General features: G+C 51.5%; 1 protein-coding gene across 5 annotated transcripts in view; it reads left to right on the top strand.

Annotated features, from left to right (window-relative positions):
* cadm4 (cell adhesion molecule 4) overlaps positions 1–16,896 on the top strand; it is a 79,806-nt gene that overhangs the window by 47,510 nt on the left and 15,400 nt on the right. For 2 of the 5 annotated variants that reach the window (XM_064299662.1, XM_064299631.1), the window contains exon 1: positions 15,488–15,599. The exons of 1 other annotated variant lie outside the window; for it this stretch is intronic. In XM_064299662.1, the coding sequence (XP_064155732.1) occupies positions 15,503–15,599 (97 nt within the window). In that variant the 5' untranslated portion in view covers positions 15,488–15,502. Of the gene's footprint in view, positions 1–11,547; positions 11,805–15,469; positions 15,600–16,896 lie in introns of those variants that run through there. 2 more of the 5 variants (XM_064299640.1, XM_064299654.1) reach the window with 2 other exon arrangements.

Here is a 16,896-nt window from a genome sequence, read left to right as displayed (position 1 = left end):
GTGGCAAACGGCACGTCGCCAATGCCGCGCCGTTCAACTCCGCGGGCGCGGCCGAGAGAGCATGCGCCGCCGCGTCGCGCATTCGTTTGAGCCGCACGTGTTCCGACATGCGCTGCTCTCAACTGCGCATTCCTGCTGCACGAAATAGAAAGCGCATTTTTGACGCTGTTGCGCGCTTCCACGGTTTCTTTTGTGAGAGTGGAAGAAAATAAATCGGGGGGGATAATATAATCTTGCTCACTGAATTACCTGCTTAAATGAAACCAGATGTAAAAAAAATAAAATAAAATTACTTTTGTTGCTTGGTAAAAAGAAAACGAAAGAAAGCAGGGATTCTTCCAAATGTCACATTTGCAGCAGCATTTAATTTCGAGGCTACCTGATGTATCGTCTGGCGGCGTGCAAGTCTCCACGGCGACGGAATGTAAATGGTGGTTTTATTGGGTTTGTCTTAGGGGGGTGGTGAGTCATTTTGTAACAGCTGTGTTTGTGACCGTACCAGAGGGATGGACGTGTGAGCGAAAGGGAGGCGCTCCTCTGTTTTGCGGAAGAAAGAAGAGTTCGGGCCTTCAAGGAGGACAGGGACGCGAAAGTGGGAAACTGAGGGAATGAGTGGAGGGAGAGAAAGAGAGAGAGAGGCAGAGGTGTGGGGGGGGAATGGTGGAGAAGTAGGAAGATGAGAAAGGCAATGACGGAAGTAGAATTGTACAGAAGGGTAAAATAACCCTGACCGCTTGGAGGGACTGGCACTTGGACGTCTGCGACTGCAGGAGAGGGAAGATGGACAGTCAGGACAGAGAGGAGGGAAACGGACAGGGAGGGTGACAGGAAGTGAAACACAAGGCGGTGTGGGGGGTGGTGGGGTGGGGGGGGGGCAGAAATCAGGCCAATGGGGCAAAAACAGAGAAGGAGGACGGGGGGTTATTTCAGCTCCTTTATTGTCAAAGTCAAATGCCGCTGGTCGCTGTGACAACATGCAAATGAGATGCAAACGAGCGGAACCCAGGGAGGAGGGCCGGTTGTCAGGGTGATGTTGTCATGGAGACCCCCAGTGATGCGCAGCGCGGGAACACAACTCGGGGCGGGTGGTGGGGGATTGGGGGAGGGGGGGGGGGTGTGAGGGGCGAGCAGCGGTATTGAAAAAGCAATAGAGGGGACAAGGGGAACGGACGCAGGACAGCTGAATCGAAAAATGGACAGAAAAGAGGGCAGAAGTGGAGGCTGGGAGGGGCGCAGGAGTTGGGTACAGGTGTTTCTACTGGAGCAGGAAAGAGGGAATGTGATGAGGGTTGACGAAAGGAGAAGAAAAAGAGGGAGAGGAGCAGAGTGGGGGAACTGAGGACTAAACAGGAATGAGAGATGGATAGATTAGGGCGACGAACGGAGAAATGAGAACAGGAAGGGGGGTGCGAGTGTGGTCAGAGAGACTGAATGAGATTCCAGGAAAGAGACAAAAACAAGAACAGGGGGAGGGAGAAGAAAACAGGCAGGACATTAACAAGAGATGAACTAATGGGGAGAGAGAGAGAGAAAGAGAAGGAGGGAGTGGGAGGAAGGGACAGAGGGTGAGAGGGAGACAGAGAGAGAGACAGAAATTAAATTAAGTTGAGGGAACAGATGAAGTATAAAAGCAGAATGGAAAAAATGACACTGTAAAGAGTGGGCCTGTGAGAAACGAGGGGGCAAAAAAGGGAGGAATAAGGGATGTGAAAACTGAGAGAGAGAGGGAAAGAGTGAAGGAGGAGACGGGGAGAGGTGCGAGCGGCCGGTGAGCCTGAGGGAGAGGTGCAGTCATGCGGAGATCGGGGCAGGCGTGAGTGAAAAGGTTGCCGAGGTCCGTGTTTTACAAATTGACCCAGACCAGAGGAGAGGGGGATGAGGCGGAGAGAGAGAGAGAGAGAGCGGAGAGAGGGCAGATTGCTCGCAGCCGGAGACGTTCCGGACGCGGCGCTACGGAGAGAGACGGCGCATATGCCTGCCCGCGGGTCGGCCGGTCAGCGCCCTCCCCCGTTTCCCGCCCGATTTTTCTCAATGAGAGCCTCGGAGCGCCGGAGGGCCCCGCCCTCTCCTCTGCTAACGGCGCTAGCTCCGGCGCCACCGCCTGGGCACTGCGGCCTGAACGCGGCCCGGTTTGGGTTGACATCCGCCGCCACTGGGAGATTTTTGCTACTTAGGCCAACCTTGGTTTCTCAAGTCTCACACACACACACACACATACGCAAACACACACACACACACACACACGCAAACACACACACACATACGCAAACACACACACACACACACACACACGAGGATCCCTAACCCAGATCCTGGAAGGGCCACAGGATCTGCTGGTTTTATTTGTGCTTCATCTGCATTGCTCTGTTTGATCAGTTCAGGGCTGTGTAACATCTGCAGTCAGCAGACCTTGGGCCTGGACCAGGGGAGCCCTGTAGCAACATGTCAAGGGCCTGCAGGTAGCCGGTCGTCATCAATGGGAGACGTGCCCCTAGCTGCCCTGCAGTGCACTCTGTGGCTCGTGGGGTGTAACCTTCCTGGCTTTGGGGAAAGTGCATCGGAGGAGCGTGCAAATCTCATCCATACCGCTCTGTCTTTGTGTGGCTGAGCTCGCTGTGTCACGAGAGTGTTGCGCAATGTTAGCTTCCGAAATTGTAGAAGAAAGGGGGGGAAAAAAAGTCCCTTGCAAGGTAATCACCAGGGTCACTATCAGGCAGTACTGTGGAGAAAGTGTTCGTTTTTGATTTGTCTTTAATGTGGAGGCCTCCGTGCTGCGTCGTATCAATTGTGCGCACCCACGTTTAAATGCAATTCATTCACAAAGCTGACAAAAAAAAAAATATGTTCGAGTAACGCATGGAGAGGCTTGGAGTGTTCGTACCGGGCGCACATGCCGACCGCGTCCCGTCCCTCGCCGAGCCGATGCGAGCCCTGCGCGGCCCGAGCAAACACTTCGCCCCGATTCCGTTTGCTCAGACGAGCACTCTCTCGGTGTCCTTGACAACATAACAGAGTGGTCGGCCTCGGTCTTTCTGAGGCGCTCCCAGAAACGCGCTCCGTTTCGTTCTCACCCGCGCCGCTGTGGCTCGGATCCAGCCGGCCTATCGTTTTCCATTTATTTTGATTCAGGCGTGTTGGGAGGACGGTTGGAAAAGGTGGGGAGGGAATTTGAGGCAGGTTGGAGCAGAACTTCACCTGGCTCACGCTTTTAGGTTGCACAACAAAAGAAAAAGATCTGGGCCCATATTCCTGAATCATCCCCAGGGGTAGCAGTACTGGTTTGAGATCATTTTTTTTTTCCTGTAGCTCATAATTGGTAAGGTTCCCAGTTAACACAAAATCGTTCTCACAAATGTTACTGTAATGTTTTGTTGAATGTTGCGACGTTGCCGCTACATGGCAGCGACGCTGTGAGAACGTTTTTGAGCTGGCTGGGTTGAGGCACGGACAGGGAAACACCGATCCCAGATCAGCCTCACTCCTCTGAGACTCTTCATGCGTAGGAGCCCTGGAGGCCTTGCCTGAGTGAGTAGGCGGTGCGGCCACAGGTCACTCCAAACTGCTAATATCTCCGGGCTAATCCACTGGCGCGCGGAGCGCGGCGTTATCATTAGCATTATCGATTCCGTTTGATCATTATCAGCGACGCCGCCGGAGCAATACCGCAGCAATAACTCCGCCGCTATGGCTTACGCTAGGCTAGTGTTTACATCTGTGGCAAATGGCCTCATGAATGGGTTTCAGTCCAGTGTGTGTAATGAGAGAGCAGAGAGCAGAGATGCGCGCGTCGGAAAACTCCACAAATCGGGAGCACTGCTGTGGGTTTTTACCTAGCCAAAAAAAAAAAAACTGCAGTTCCACCGCTCCACCTGCTGTTTTTACGGGGGGCGCTGTTCATATTTGGCTGTATTGTTTTTTTTTTGTTTGTTTTTTTTTGGCCCCAGTGTAGACAATGATGGGAGGGTATAGGAGAGGGAGACAACAGAAGGGGGGGAAAGATTAAAGAGAAATTCTTTTGTCGATTGTGATTCCTCCGTTCTACAATGGCCTCAGTGTTTGGCGCTACCGGAGAGAGACTGCAGAGTAGGGGACTGATGGGGGTGTGACGCTGCTCAGACAAGCTGTCTGCCTAAATGGCCACAGCAGTAAATTATCACCACGCAGGGAGAGAGAGAGCGAGAGAGCGAGAGGAAGGTATGGAGGGATACGGAGTGGGAGTGGGTGGACATTTTAGATATGGGAAGAATTTCTTGCCCTTGGAAAATAACGAGTGATATTTATGGAACGCATTGTGCGGACGGACAATAAGAATTCTTTCTGCTCCTCTGGATTACATCACTGCTGCCAGAGCTCTGACCTCATGAATGCGTTACCCGTTCTGCGGTTCTAGCAGGCGCACTCGTTCATACGCACGGACACGCATGCTCATCTCTCTCTCTCTCTCTCTCTCACACACTGCCATGCTCTCTCCATCATCTGAATAAACAATAACTCTGCTGTACAGCATAAAAAAATTGACATTCAATCCGCTCCCCATTGTCCTCGACTCAAAATGGAGCATTCACCCACTAAATGAAAGTCTCTTCGCTTGATGATGGCAGGCCCCTCCTCCCACATCTCGGACCCGCCTCCTGCACCTTCCCATCTGTCACTCATCGTGACTCCGCCCTCCTCTCCGCTCAGCCTCCCCAGGCCTGGGTTTGAAAGAGGGATGTGGGCAAGAGGAACATTTTTGTCGAGACACTTTTCGAAGTGCTGAAAGGGCATTGGGAGTGTACAGTGACCTAAATCCAACCTCCTCCCTGTCCTGCCTGCCCCAGGCATGAACGCTGTCCTCAGTAGGCTCGACCCAATACCCCCCTGCCCCCTCCCCCCCTCCAACCCCCCCTCCTGCCCCCATCCCTGGCTCTGCAGACCCTGGCATTTCACTCGTTGGCCCGCTGCCACCAGGGCCTGTGCTTGAAAGTGACGGGTGAAGGGTGATGGCGTGCCTCTCCACCTACGCGCCCAGCCATCGCTGGTCCCATTGAGTAGGCCTGGCTCTCTCCAGGGCTGGTCCTGTTGAATAGACCCGGCTCTCTCCAGGCCTGGTGCCATTGAGTTGGCCCGGCTCTCTCCAGGGCTGGTCCTGTTGAGTAGACCCGGCTCTCTCCAGGGCTGGTGCCGTTGAGTAGGCCCGACTCTGTCCAGGCCTGGTGCCGTTGAGTAGGCCCGACTCTGTCCAGGCCTGGTGCCATTGAGTAGGCCCGACTCTGTCCAGGCCTGGTGCCGTTGAGTAGAACTGGCTCTCTTCAGGGCTGGTGCCGTTGAGTAGGCCCGACTCTGTCCAGGGCTGGTGCCGTTGAGTAGGCCCGGCTGTCTCCAGGCCTGGTGCCGTTGAGTAGGCCTGGCTCTCTCCAGGCCTGGTGCCGTTGAGTAGGCCTGGCTCTCTCCAGGCCTGGTGCCGTTGAGTAGACCCGGCTGTCTCCAGGCCTGGTGCCGTTGAGTAGACCCGGCTGTCTCCAGGGCTGGTGCTGTTGAGTAGGCCCGACTCTGTCCAGGGCTGGTGCCGTTGAGTAGACCCGGCTGTCTCCAGGGCTGGTGCTGTTGGGGGAGCTTTGAGAAGAATGTGACAATAAACCCCTCCCTGGCTAAGGCCTTGGAAAATAGATCTGTCGAGCTGTCTGGTCAGTGGATACTCAGAGGTCCCACACGCACACACACACACACACACACACTCACTCACTCACACAGCCCCTACTGTCCTCCATCCATCTCTCGCTGTCCTCTGCCTGAACTCTGGCTCGGTGTGAAGCCAGAGCCGGACACTTCTGTCATACTAATGGAAAAACTGGCAAAACGGGGAACGAGGGTGGGGGGGGGCGGGGGGGCGGGTGATGGAGTGAGAGATCACAGCTCGCTCTGCGAAGAACTGTTGACGACAGGAAGGACAGAGAGACCTGTGTGGAGAAATTGACAGAAAGCAAAAAAAAAGTCACCCTGAACATCTGATGTCACGCCCCACTCCCCCCCCCCGCCCACCCCCTCTTTTTGATCACCTTGGAATCTCCCAAGGGAACGGATTCTCTGATTGGATTAGAGGTAGGGGGTGTATCGGGGGCAGAGGGCCCTTTGTGAGCTGGTAGGTAGTTTATAAGAGCGAGATGTTAGCCTTGGGATGTTTGTGAGTGTGAGGGGGTGTCAGAGTAAGATGTGGTGAATGGATTGGAGGAGTGGGACTGACAGAAAACTGCTGACTCTGCCGGAAATGGCTGATCAGGGAACCTGCTGTGTTCATGCTGTTTGGGAAGAACTTGTCTTGACTGCCAGTGTGTGACACTTTAGGGCTGAATCAGAAGGAGATGGAAAAGCATCTCACAACCAAGGGACAAGAAAGTCTATAAACTATATTAGCGTCTGGAACTCTTACTGTGTGTGTGTGTGTGTGTGTGTGTGTATGCGGGGGGAGGGGGGGAGAGAGAGAGAATTAAACTGTTTGAGAAGCATTGTTAACGAATAGAACACGGATATAAACACACAGACAAACACACACACGCACGCACACACATACACGCTGCCAAATGGACAGAAAGGAGAAAAGGCAGGAGATAAAAGGATGAAGAGATTAAAAAGGAAGAGGGGGGTTAGAGGCAGGGGCACTGGGGGGGGGGGGGTTAGGATAATTCCAAGTGTCCCGACTGCCTGGGCCCCTCAGAAATATTAGAGCATAAAGTTTCCTGGGGTAGTGGGGCCCAATGTGAAATCTTTTTATGGGGTCCAAAATCCCTGGTGGCACCCCTGGTTGGAGGCACCATAAATACATTTTTATGTACCGTATATAAATGTGTCATGTAATGTTAATTTGGGAAATTATATACAGTTTAAGGCAATATGGCTCTGCGAATGTTTCATTAAATCAGGGGTCATTTCTTTCCAGTGAAAAGGCCAGTTTCCTGAGTGGAAGATGGGGGGGATGAGAGATAGATGTGGAGACAGTAACAATAACGATTAGCGAAACGGAGGAAAGATGGTTAATCCAGGCCGTGACAGATTGGTATTAGACAGGGACTGCTGTCTTCCTGAATGGATATATGGATATTCTCATAATCCACACACACACACAGACACACACGCACACACACGCACACACAAACAGATACACAAACACATACACACACACACACACATTCACACACATATGCAGTAAATATACAGTTTGCACAACCTAATACAAGCACACAATATATGCGCATAGAACCATGAGTACACAAACACGTTTGCGCATATCTGTATGAGCTGGGTAGACACGTTGAAACACCCAAACACACATGCACACAAACACACAATCACACACACACACACACACAGCCCTCAGGCCATGAATGCAGGCCTATAGTATATTAATGCTCTCATATAAACGGGAGTGGAGAGGAGCGAAGGAGAATTGACACAGGGCAGAAGATTGAAGCAGCAAAGCGAAGCAAATAAAAATTAAATGGATTTGCATTTTAAAACGAATGCCGCGAGTTGGCTTTCTAATTATTTCAGCTCAATCTCCCCTTTCGTGCCGTTGCTCGATTTCACCCCTTCTCCATTCGTCTTGCGTCAAAGTGGTTAAAGCATTAGGCTGTTTGGCCTGTGAACGAGTAAAATTTGCCATGCTCGCTGGTTCACTGCACTTCCCTTTCTGCACATAGGGGCCCAGCCTTTGTGAGTGAGTGAATGTAAGTGAATGTGAGTGAGAGAGTAAGAGTGAGAGTGAGTGATTGAGTGAGTATTTGAGTTTGTGTTTGTACGTGTGTGTGTGTTTGTGTGTGTGTTTATGTGTCTGTAAGTGTTTGTATGTATGTGAGTGTGTGTGTGTGTGTGTGTGTGTGTTTGTGTGTCTGTAAGTGTTTGTATGTATGTGAGTGTGTGTGTGTGAGTGTGTCTGTCTGTGTGAGTGCTTCATTAAGCCCCTTTTGTCACTAGTCTCAGTTCTGGTAAAACTACGTTCATTTCAGTCAGTGGCTGTTTACAAGCTGCTAACCTCTTCTCCCTTTCTCACGGTAATGGAACATCAACCTCTCTCCACTTCCTGTCCTCCGCTGCCCCCCCCCCCCCCCCCACTCTACTTCCTGTCCTTCTCCGCCCCCGACTCGTCATGGCGTGCGTGTCGGCGGGTATGAGGTCGTTATGTGAGCTAAGTGTTAATTGGCCGCCGAGCTTCGTTGATATTCTCCTCGCGAAGTTCGCTCGTCAAGAGCTGGGCTCGGAAACCGATGAGTGTGTGGTTTTTTCCTCCGGAGAGAGTGAAAGAAAGAAAGACAGAGAAAGGGAGAGAGAGAGTGAAAGAAAGAGCAAGGTGCAGCGACCTCCTCTGGGGTCAGATTAAAAAAAAGAACAGAAAGTGAAAGACGGTGATAGAAAGTCAGAAGATGCGCTCAGGGGAAGGTTATATTATTATATTGCAGAATAATCATCTTGTTAAATGACACTAAACAGGCACAAAGGAGGAAAGGTGTTCCTTGTTATTTTGTTTTATATGCTGGGGGGGGTGGGGGGTCGGGGTAGTGGGGAGGGACTCGGTAATAATGGGATGAGCCGTGTGTCTCCGTAAAGGCTGAATGACAGCGATTTAGAAACCGTTATGATCATAATTATCACCGTCGCCGTCATCATGGCCATTGTCGCCGCCACAAAGGCCTTCTGTCTTGGACAAGCGGCCGCAATTTCCACCCATTACCTCGGGCGTCGCCGCGGGCGCCGGGACAACCAGCTGCGACGCGCGGTAAAGCACAGGTGCTGGCGGGAAGGGCCTACGGGGGGGGGGACTGCTGCTGTGGTAAAATGGATGTTTTTGGCTGGGCAGGAAAGAAGGATGAGGAGGAGGGCCCCAGGTCAACAGTGCCATAAGGGGGGGGGGGTGGGGGCAACGGCTGACCCCGCCCCCCTCCCTGTCAGGTTTAAAAAGAGTGAGCCTGATCCCTCCGCCCTGCGGGTGGAAATCATCCAGGCTGGGCTGGGGTAGGGAGAGAGAGAGAGAGGGAGTGGGGGGGTGGCGGGGAGGGGGGTTGATGCTGGAGAAGCTTGACGCATTACCTGTGACCCGCAGGCCCCTGAGTCACAGCTCTCTGAGTCCCTCCAGAGCGGCGGGGTCTCAGAAGCCGCCATTACATCATCCAGAGCCCCCTCCTGGAGCGGCTCCGGAGCGCCCAAGATGGATCGTGACATTTCCCATCTTTTGAGAATTTCGCGGGGAGGAGGAAGCTGATAAAACGGCCGGTGTTTCTATTTTCGAGGCGGAGGAACAGGCGGGGGGGAGAGAGAGAGAGAGAGAGAGAGAGAGAGAGAGGAAGAGGCATTGACATTTAAAGTTCCTTTATTAAACATGCAGGAACCTTTTTCGTATTACTCAGAAAAGCGAAGCCCGAAAAACAAGGAAAGAAACTCTGAAAGCGTCACTGAACTCTCAGCCCAAATGTGTCTCCATCGTTTCATCAGAGAGAGAGAGAGCGAGTGAGCGAGTGAGTGAGCGCGAGAGAGACAGCAGTTGTGAGAAAAGGGAAGTTTTTTTTTTCGACTGGACATAGAAAACAGAAGTGGACACTGAAAAGAAGTAATGAGGAAATGCCGTATGACCACCACTGCAGTCATGTGTCACATTGTCTTAAAATAATCTAAAAGGTATCGTTCCTTTTAAGAGTGCCCGGAGTCTTAAAATCCATGGCATTAAATGCTCTGTTGACCTCTCTGGCATACTAAAACCAGCCAGGATCCTAGTAAGGGTGTAATGACGCTTAATATTTCCATCACGGCCTGACTTAAGCCCCTTAAGTGCCTTGGCAACACTTGTTCCATTGTGTTGCCAACCAAGGCCATTAAAAATTTGATTTGGATGTGAACTGAGGGAGAAAGGGAAAAAGATTGGGACACAACTGGGTTTTACACACTGCAACATAACAGACATAAAAACGGGGATGGCCCCCAATAACACACGCAGAATGAATCCAAACTTAGATGGGCACCTGGAAATACTGGAACGATGTGAGGTTTAAGGGTGAAGGGGACACACAAACACGTGCACACCTGCAGACATGCACACTGGAGCATGCCCGTATGCACACAAGCACACGCTGCTGCTCGAGCAAACGCAAGTGTGTTTCCACATATGTAGACATGCACCAGCAGAGATGCACACTTCTGTGCACACACGCATACACGCACATGTAGATATGTACACTGGCACACATCCAAGCATGCATGCACACACAGTCACACACAGACACACACAAACCTGCATATAAACATGTGCACTTATGCACACCCAAGCACGCGTGCACACTCAATCACACACACGCACACACACACACACACTGCACCATGCAGTGCAAATCACTGAATGGTCTTAACACAAAACTTCCTGTTACATTTTTAAAAAAAAGAACACCAGTGGCTCAGTGAGCTCTCTGTCTGCCCATGACAGGGGGGGGTCAACTGACCGATTGTGAGGGGAAGAAGGGACATTGCACAAAAGCAGCGGTCGAACAGATACAACTATATACCCTGGGTGAATAGATACGCGCGCTCATAGAGTGCGCCTGTTTAGGGCCCGTGAATGCCGGCCATTGTCGCTTCCGCACCCCAGCCCGCACAAAGATAACAAATATGTTAAATATGCATCCGCACGCACACACGCGCGCACACACACACACACACACACACACTCCCTACACAAACACGACGAGCCGAGGGCGAGCGCGGGACGCGGACGCGGAATATATAAAGAGAGGTGACCGAGGGACAGACCGCTTCTGCACGGGAGCGAGAGCGAGAGAGAGAGAGAGGGGCCGGGGTCTGGGATTCTTTTTTTACGGAAAAAGCGACAAAACCCAAGCGAGGAAGACGACCCAGGCGGATTACGCGACGGCTTTTCACCGCCACGTCCTGACGTGGGAGCGAGGAAGACGAGGAGACGCGCCGAAGAAGAGGGAGAGCGAGAGACTTACAGAGAGAGAGAGAGAGAGGGGGATAGAGTGCGTGGTGGGGTGAAAGAAGAGGTCTAAGCTCTCGGGAAGAGGTTCGGTTTGTAGCGCGAAGCCACGTTCGGCCGGGTCCCTCCGTCCTGAGGCGAAACCCGCGTCGCATCGAGCCGCGACCCAGCAGAGGGCGAGAGCACGGCGGTTACGCCGCGGTCCGATACCGCGCCCCGCCGGCCCCGCCTTGGCGCCGCCGCGCCGCCCGGCGCGTTCGATTAGCGCGTAGCTCGCGCCCGCGCGATTCGGCTCGCCTTTCCTTCGGCAGTCTCTTCTGTCGCGCCGTATTACGGGTTGTCACCGGATAATCTGCGGAGCAGCGGCGTCGCGGACCGCACGTTAGCCGCCGCTCAGACGCTTTCTTTCTGCCGAGGGGGCAGGCAGGCGGAGGAGGGGGGTTTCTGACTGAGGCGCGGCCGAGGGCGATTTTCGGGCGGCCCGGTGCAGCCCGGCGCGGCTCGGCGAGACACGGCGCAGCGCGGGGACGCGTCACAGCTGCGGCGTCGGCGCCCACAGAGCGCTCCCCTGTCGCCGCTAGCCCCCCGGCTCGGGACGCCGCACGGCGCTTCCGACTAACACCCGTCTCCTCCAGGCGTGCCACAAAGGCGCCATTAAGCCGGGCCAGTCGGCGTAGCGCGGTTAAAGACGGCGGCGTGCTCCCCGGCGCGGCGAAACCGCGGTCCAGCTCGGCACAGAGGCGCCATTCAGACCCGCCAGCTCAATACACAATGAGGCCCGGCCTGCGATCTCTCCTACTCTCCCCTCCTCTCTCCATCGCTTTGTGTGTCCTGATCCTGCTCTCCCTCTGCCGTAAGTACACCCCCCCCCCACCCCTCCACTCCTCCATCATCAATCTGCCACCTCCCCACCAGCGGGGGGATGGAGAGAACACCAAAGAGAGGGGAAGTGAGATTGACTGAGATAGAGTGACGGCGGCAATGCGAGAGCGGGGGTGGGAGGGTGGAGAGGAGGAGGAGGAGGAATGGAGGAAAGAAATAGGGATGGAGAGAATGTAAAAGCGGGGGATCGGGTGGAGGAAATGTCAAAGGGGGGGAGAGAGAGAGATGGAGCGAGATAGAGGTGTGGACGGAGAATGCTGGTTGTTGTGGGTGGAGGGAGGGGTCGGGGGATGGAGAGGACAAATACAGGGAGAAGGAGAGATGGAGAGAATGTAAAAAATGGAAGAAGGAAGACTGAACGAGAGGGTGTGATTGACAGAGAGTGTCTGCAGAAATGGGAGGATGGAAAGGGGGCATTGCAAAGAAAAAGAGAAGTGGAGAAAAGAAGGGGGTGAAAGAGGGGAACAAGGGAGCACAGACTGAAGACCGCAGTATTAGCAATGTGAGGAACAGAGAAAGGGAGGGAGTGTTGGAGTGGGAGAATGGAGTTTGAAAGGCCAGAGAAAAGAGAGGGAGGAAAAGGGAGTTTGAGAGAGAGAGAGAGAGAAGGACAGAGCTTTAGATGAGAATGTGGAAATGAAGAGAGAGAGGAGGATCAGCTGGCGTAAGTGGTATTAAAAAAGAGAACGAACGTCATGAGAATAGAGGGATGCTGAGCGAAGGAGGAACGAGAGATGGGTAGAGGGAAAAGTGGGTGATACAAAGGGCAGATGAATAAATGAGAAACCATTTTTTTTGCGAATAAGTGCTGATTATAGATCGAACGGAAAGGGATCAAAGAGCGATGAGAGGCGAGAGAGAAAGAGGAGAGGAGGAAGAGGATGGAGAGAGAGAAAAGAAAAACAAGAGCTGGGGGCAAAAGAGAGGGAGGGAGGGAGAAGCGCAGTCAGAAGAGTGAGGAGGTACGGAGGGAAAGATGGCACTTCCTGTTACGGCCGGAGGGACGGAGAGAATAACTGACACTCCTCACAACGGGGGGAGAAAGGAGGGTGGAGGGATGGAGCGATGGGTGAAAAACAGATCCTTTTATGTGCGCTTCTTGTTAACAGTGATGGCGTTGTAAGCGCTGTTTGCGTGTCTGAATCATTAGTGTTCGTTTACTGTGACTAAGAACTTTACAGGCAAAGTACAGGTAATGCGTTACCTTGGTTTCCCAAGCACATTCATTTTTTTTGTGCATACCAATCACATTTTCATTTAATTTAATTGAGAACGACATTTTCTTGGGGTTTGGCAGGAGAGCGGAGAGAAAAAAGGGAGACGCCTCGTGTATTCCGCCATCATACGGAGACATGCGTTTCATGCCAATGAGTCCTCCTCAATTTGAATTTTAAATCCAGGGGGGTGGGATGACACAGGTGATGACCGCAGAGGTCCGCCGTGTTGGTCTGGCCCGTGCGTTTATCTCTGCGGGAGAATCGACGTGTAATTGCGCTGTAAATATTGCCTAAGCTGCCGTTGTTTGTTGTGTGTGTTGTGTGGATGGTGGTGTTAGGGCCCCGGGGGCCCGGACAGCTCACCGAACAAATGGCTTTGGCTGGAAAAGCTGGATTAGCACTATTGGAAATGGAGAGACGGAGGGGGGAAGGGGGGGGGGGAGTTGTATTTAGTGGCAGAAGCGTGAGCGTTTATGTACAATTATAGGAACTGCAAATTACGGCAAGGCGTAGTAGTAAGCAACAGCGTGATATGATATGATGAGTGCTATTTCTTTTTAAGATAAGATTTATCTCAAACTGCAGTGCTTACGGGTGGAGGAGGCATTGAAATGTGGCGGAGGGTCAGCGTGAAGGAGAGACTGTGAAGGGCAAAGGAAGAATTAAAACAGAGAGGGGTCAGAGGTCAGTGTCCAGAGGCTGGGAGAGGAGGAGGAAGATGAGAAGGACAGGAAAGAGGAGAATAGCGGAGGGAAAAGGGGGGGGGGGTGTTGAAGCTGTGTGAAGGAGAGTTGGAATGAGCGCTGAGAAAAGGAGAGAAAGTGGATGGAAATAAAAGCAGATTGTGTCTGTGCAGACTGGGTACAGAGAGTGGGGGAAGAGGCAGAGAGAGAGAGTGAGAGGACAGAGAGATTTTCTCCTTCCCTTTTCTCTCCTGCCACATTTCTGCTTCTCTCTCTCTCCCTCTCTCTCTCTAGGATAAGAACAGGGTGATTATACCACTGACTTGAGCTGCAGAACAAATCACATTTACTGAGAGAGGGAATCAAACAGGAAAGAGGGGAGAGAGGAGGAATACAGTATGAGCTGGAATAAGGAAGAGGAACAGAGAGGAGATGAAAGGGCAGGGGGTGTGGGGGGGGTGGCTAGTGAGGATTCCAGAGGACATGCAGGGACGGAGGAAAGAGAGGGAGAGTTGGGAGAAAAAACAGCATGAGGGAGACTGAGGGGGGAGAGAGTCTGAAAATGAGGGAGTGCAGAAAAAAGAGGATTACTGAGGGAGAGAGAGATAGAGAGAGAGAGCAGGTGGGGGAGAGAGAGCGAGCGTAGGTGTGAAGGAGGGAAAGGATGAGATTAGAGGAGAAAAAGCAGAGGGGAGAAAGAATTCAGAGACTGTTAGAGAAATGCAACAAAGATCGGGCTATGACAGAGAGAAGAAAGAGAGAGAGAGATGGTGAGCGCAGGGGTAGTAGGAGAGAGGGATAGAATAAGGGAGCTTGAGATTGAGAAGAAAAGAGGGAAGGGAAGAGCGACAGAATGAGGTAATGAGGAAAGGAGATGGAGCTAGATTTGTAGGGGATTATGTTTTATTTATAGTTAGCATTTTTTACAGGACTTGATTGGCAGCGTACAAGATTCCTTGGAGAGACAGAATTTAAATTTTCAACCTGAGAAAGGGAAGAGAAGAAATAAGATTTCAACCTGTCAGCGTTTTCAGACGATCTGTTCGTTTACACAAACACAAATGTCTTTACCCTGAAGCTAATGCACGGACTAACATGTACAGAGGGGAAGGTGGGGGGCAAGAGGGACTTTCAAAAGTTGATAGAGAAAAAAAGAGTATGAAGTTCAAAGAGAAAAAGGCTAGAGGCAGAGTTAGACGGGTAAATTGGATAGGGAATACGGGTAAGGACAAGGTGAGGATGGAAACAAGTCGGATGGGGGTGAGAAATATATATCGAATGAGAACACAAAGAAGGAAAGGTGAAAATGCGCTGTCGTTATAGGACAGCGTGGTTGTTTGTGCATCGCACCATTTATTTGGGCGCGTGTTCTCGGTTGAGTGTTGCACGGGAACTATTTCCCTGCGTTCTGCTAAATCCCCGTTTGCGGATGCCGCGGAGCCTTCCGCTTCTAGACATATTGCAGGTCGCTAATTCTGAGCGGTGAGGCAGTCTTCGCAATTTATCGCGGTGAATCGTGGTTCACCTGGCCGCTGCCCAAACCATCTAATTCACGCCATCTCTCTTCACCATAACTCACCGCTTCCCTTGGACCATTAGACTTCGAAGATAAAGCATTGTATATTTATTTGTGTATACGTTTGTTTGTTTATTTATTTATTTTCTTGAATTTGAAGTTATTGCCGGTCCATGTAACGCTTGGCCCCGTAAATAAAGACCCGTTTTCAACCTCGATTGATTACCAGCTAGTATCACACAGCAGCGCCACAATGCCACCGCATGGGCATCGTGGTTACTGCATCATTAGGTCGCAATTTCTTTTTCTTGTTTTATCTATTTTTCGTAGCGTAAGTTGGCCTACTGTGGGTAAGTATCGATCCGATCGTCCTGGCTCATAATATAATTTGGAGCTTGTTGAGTGTATTATCGTAGGTTGATTTTAATGGGTCAGGATTAATATTTATGCAGCTGGTCTGTTTTTCTATCACCATTATTGATATTCGCGACTCGGCCCAGGACTGCTAGGTGCTACTTCGACCGCTGCGAACGCTATTACAAGCCTCAGCATATTAATACTGCAGCTGGGCTGTGGATACAGCTGGCTGATTCCCCATCACTGTTCTGAATGATGCCATTGAACACGGTGAAGCAGGGATGGCATTCATACTCCTATTGTGGTGCTGGCCCTGCGTCACTCCAGATTCTTCCAGCTGCGGTGTCATTGAACACTTCGGCACTGTTCACTTCCTGCCCGTCTCAAAACTCCATTGGCTGGCTCTCGCGTTTGATTCCCGTCGCCCCGCCCACCCTTGCTTTGTTTGTGTTGTTCTGGCCCTCGTCGGGCCAATTTACATCAAGAGCCCGCAGCTGGCGAACTCTGAAGTGGATTAAATGGCTGCTCAATTAGCCCTATTTTCACCTCGCAATTGAATCCATTCAGCCACTCCGACTGGAACTGTCTCTGCTTGAATAATTACCACTGGCTCCGATGCATCAAAAATGACTAGCCAGTAGGCTAGCTTGTCTTCTTTTGATATAGGCAGGCTATTACGATCGGTGTCCTTAAAACAAAGGCTCATAAAACTGTGGGCTCCGTTTCGTGACTAATAACAGTCATTACGATAATAATTAGTGTGGGGATGGCATTGCAGATATGAATCACAATATTGATGATGAGAATAGGATTAATAATTCCCACACTTATGATCATAATTGTCTGGAATTTCAGCGTATGCTCCTTCTTTGTCGCTGTAACCTCCTCCCACTCCCCTAACACCCCAGCCCCTCTTCCTTCCCTTTGGCTCTATACCGATTCTGTCAATGTTTTATTAACCCTCTTCCATCTCTTAGCTGGACTCTGAAGCGCAATCCGTCAGGTATCAGGAGAGATAAAAATGGGCTGAAATTAAATTTAGATGAAGTTAGATTAGAGGCCAGCTCAGTGTCTGTGATAAAGAAACCACTGGCCTTAAAATCTCTGTTCTGCCCTTCTGTCTTAATCCAACAGAAATATATTTCTTCTGCCCAGGCAGTTTATATAGCAGCTCTTCACTCACTCACCCTCACTCATTCATTTTTTCTCTCTCTCTCTTTCTCACACGCACACACACATGCAGGCCTTTTCCACTCGCTCTTGTGCTGTGCTGAATATTTAGCGATCTCA

This window comes from Anguilla rostrata, chromosome 1 (assembly GCF_018555375.3).
Source record: "Anguilla rostrata isolate EN2019 chromosome 1, ASM1855537v3, whole genome shotgun sequence".
In the NCBI taxonomy this organism is placed as follows: Eukaryota; Metazoa; Chordata; class Actinopteri; order Anguilliformes; family Anguillidae; genus Anguilla; species Anguilla rostrata.
The sequence above is the reverse complement of the archived record's forward strand: the minus strand, read 5'-3'. Positions and strand labels throughout refer to the sequence as shown.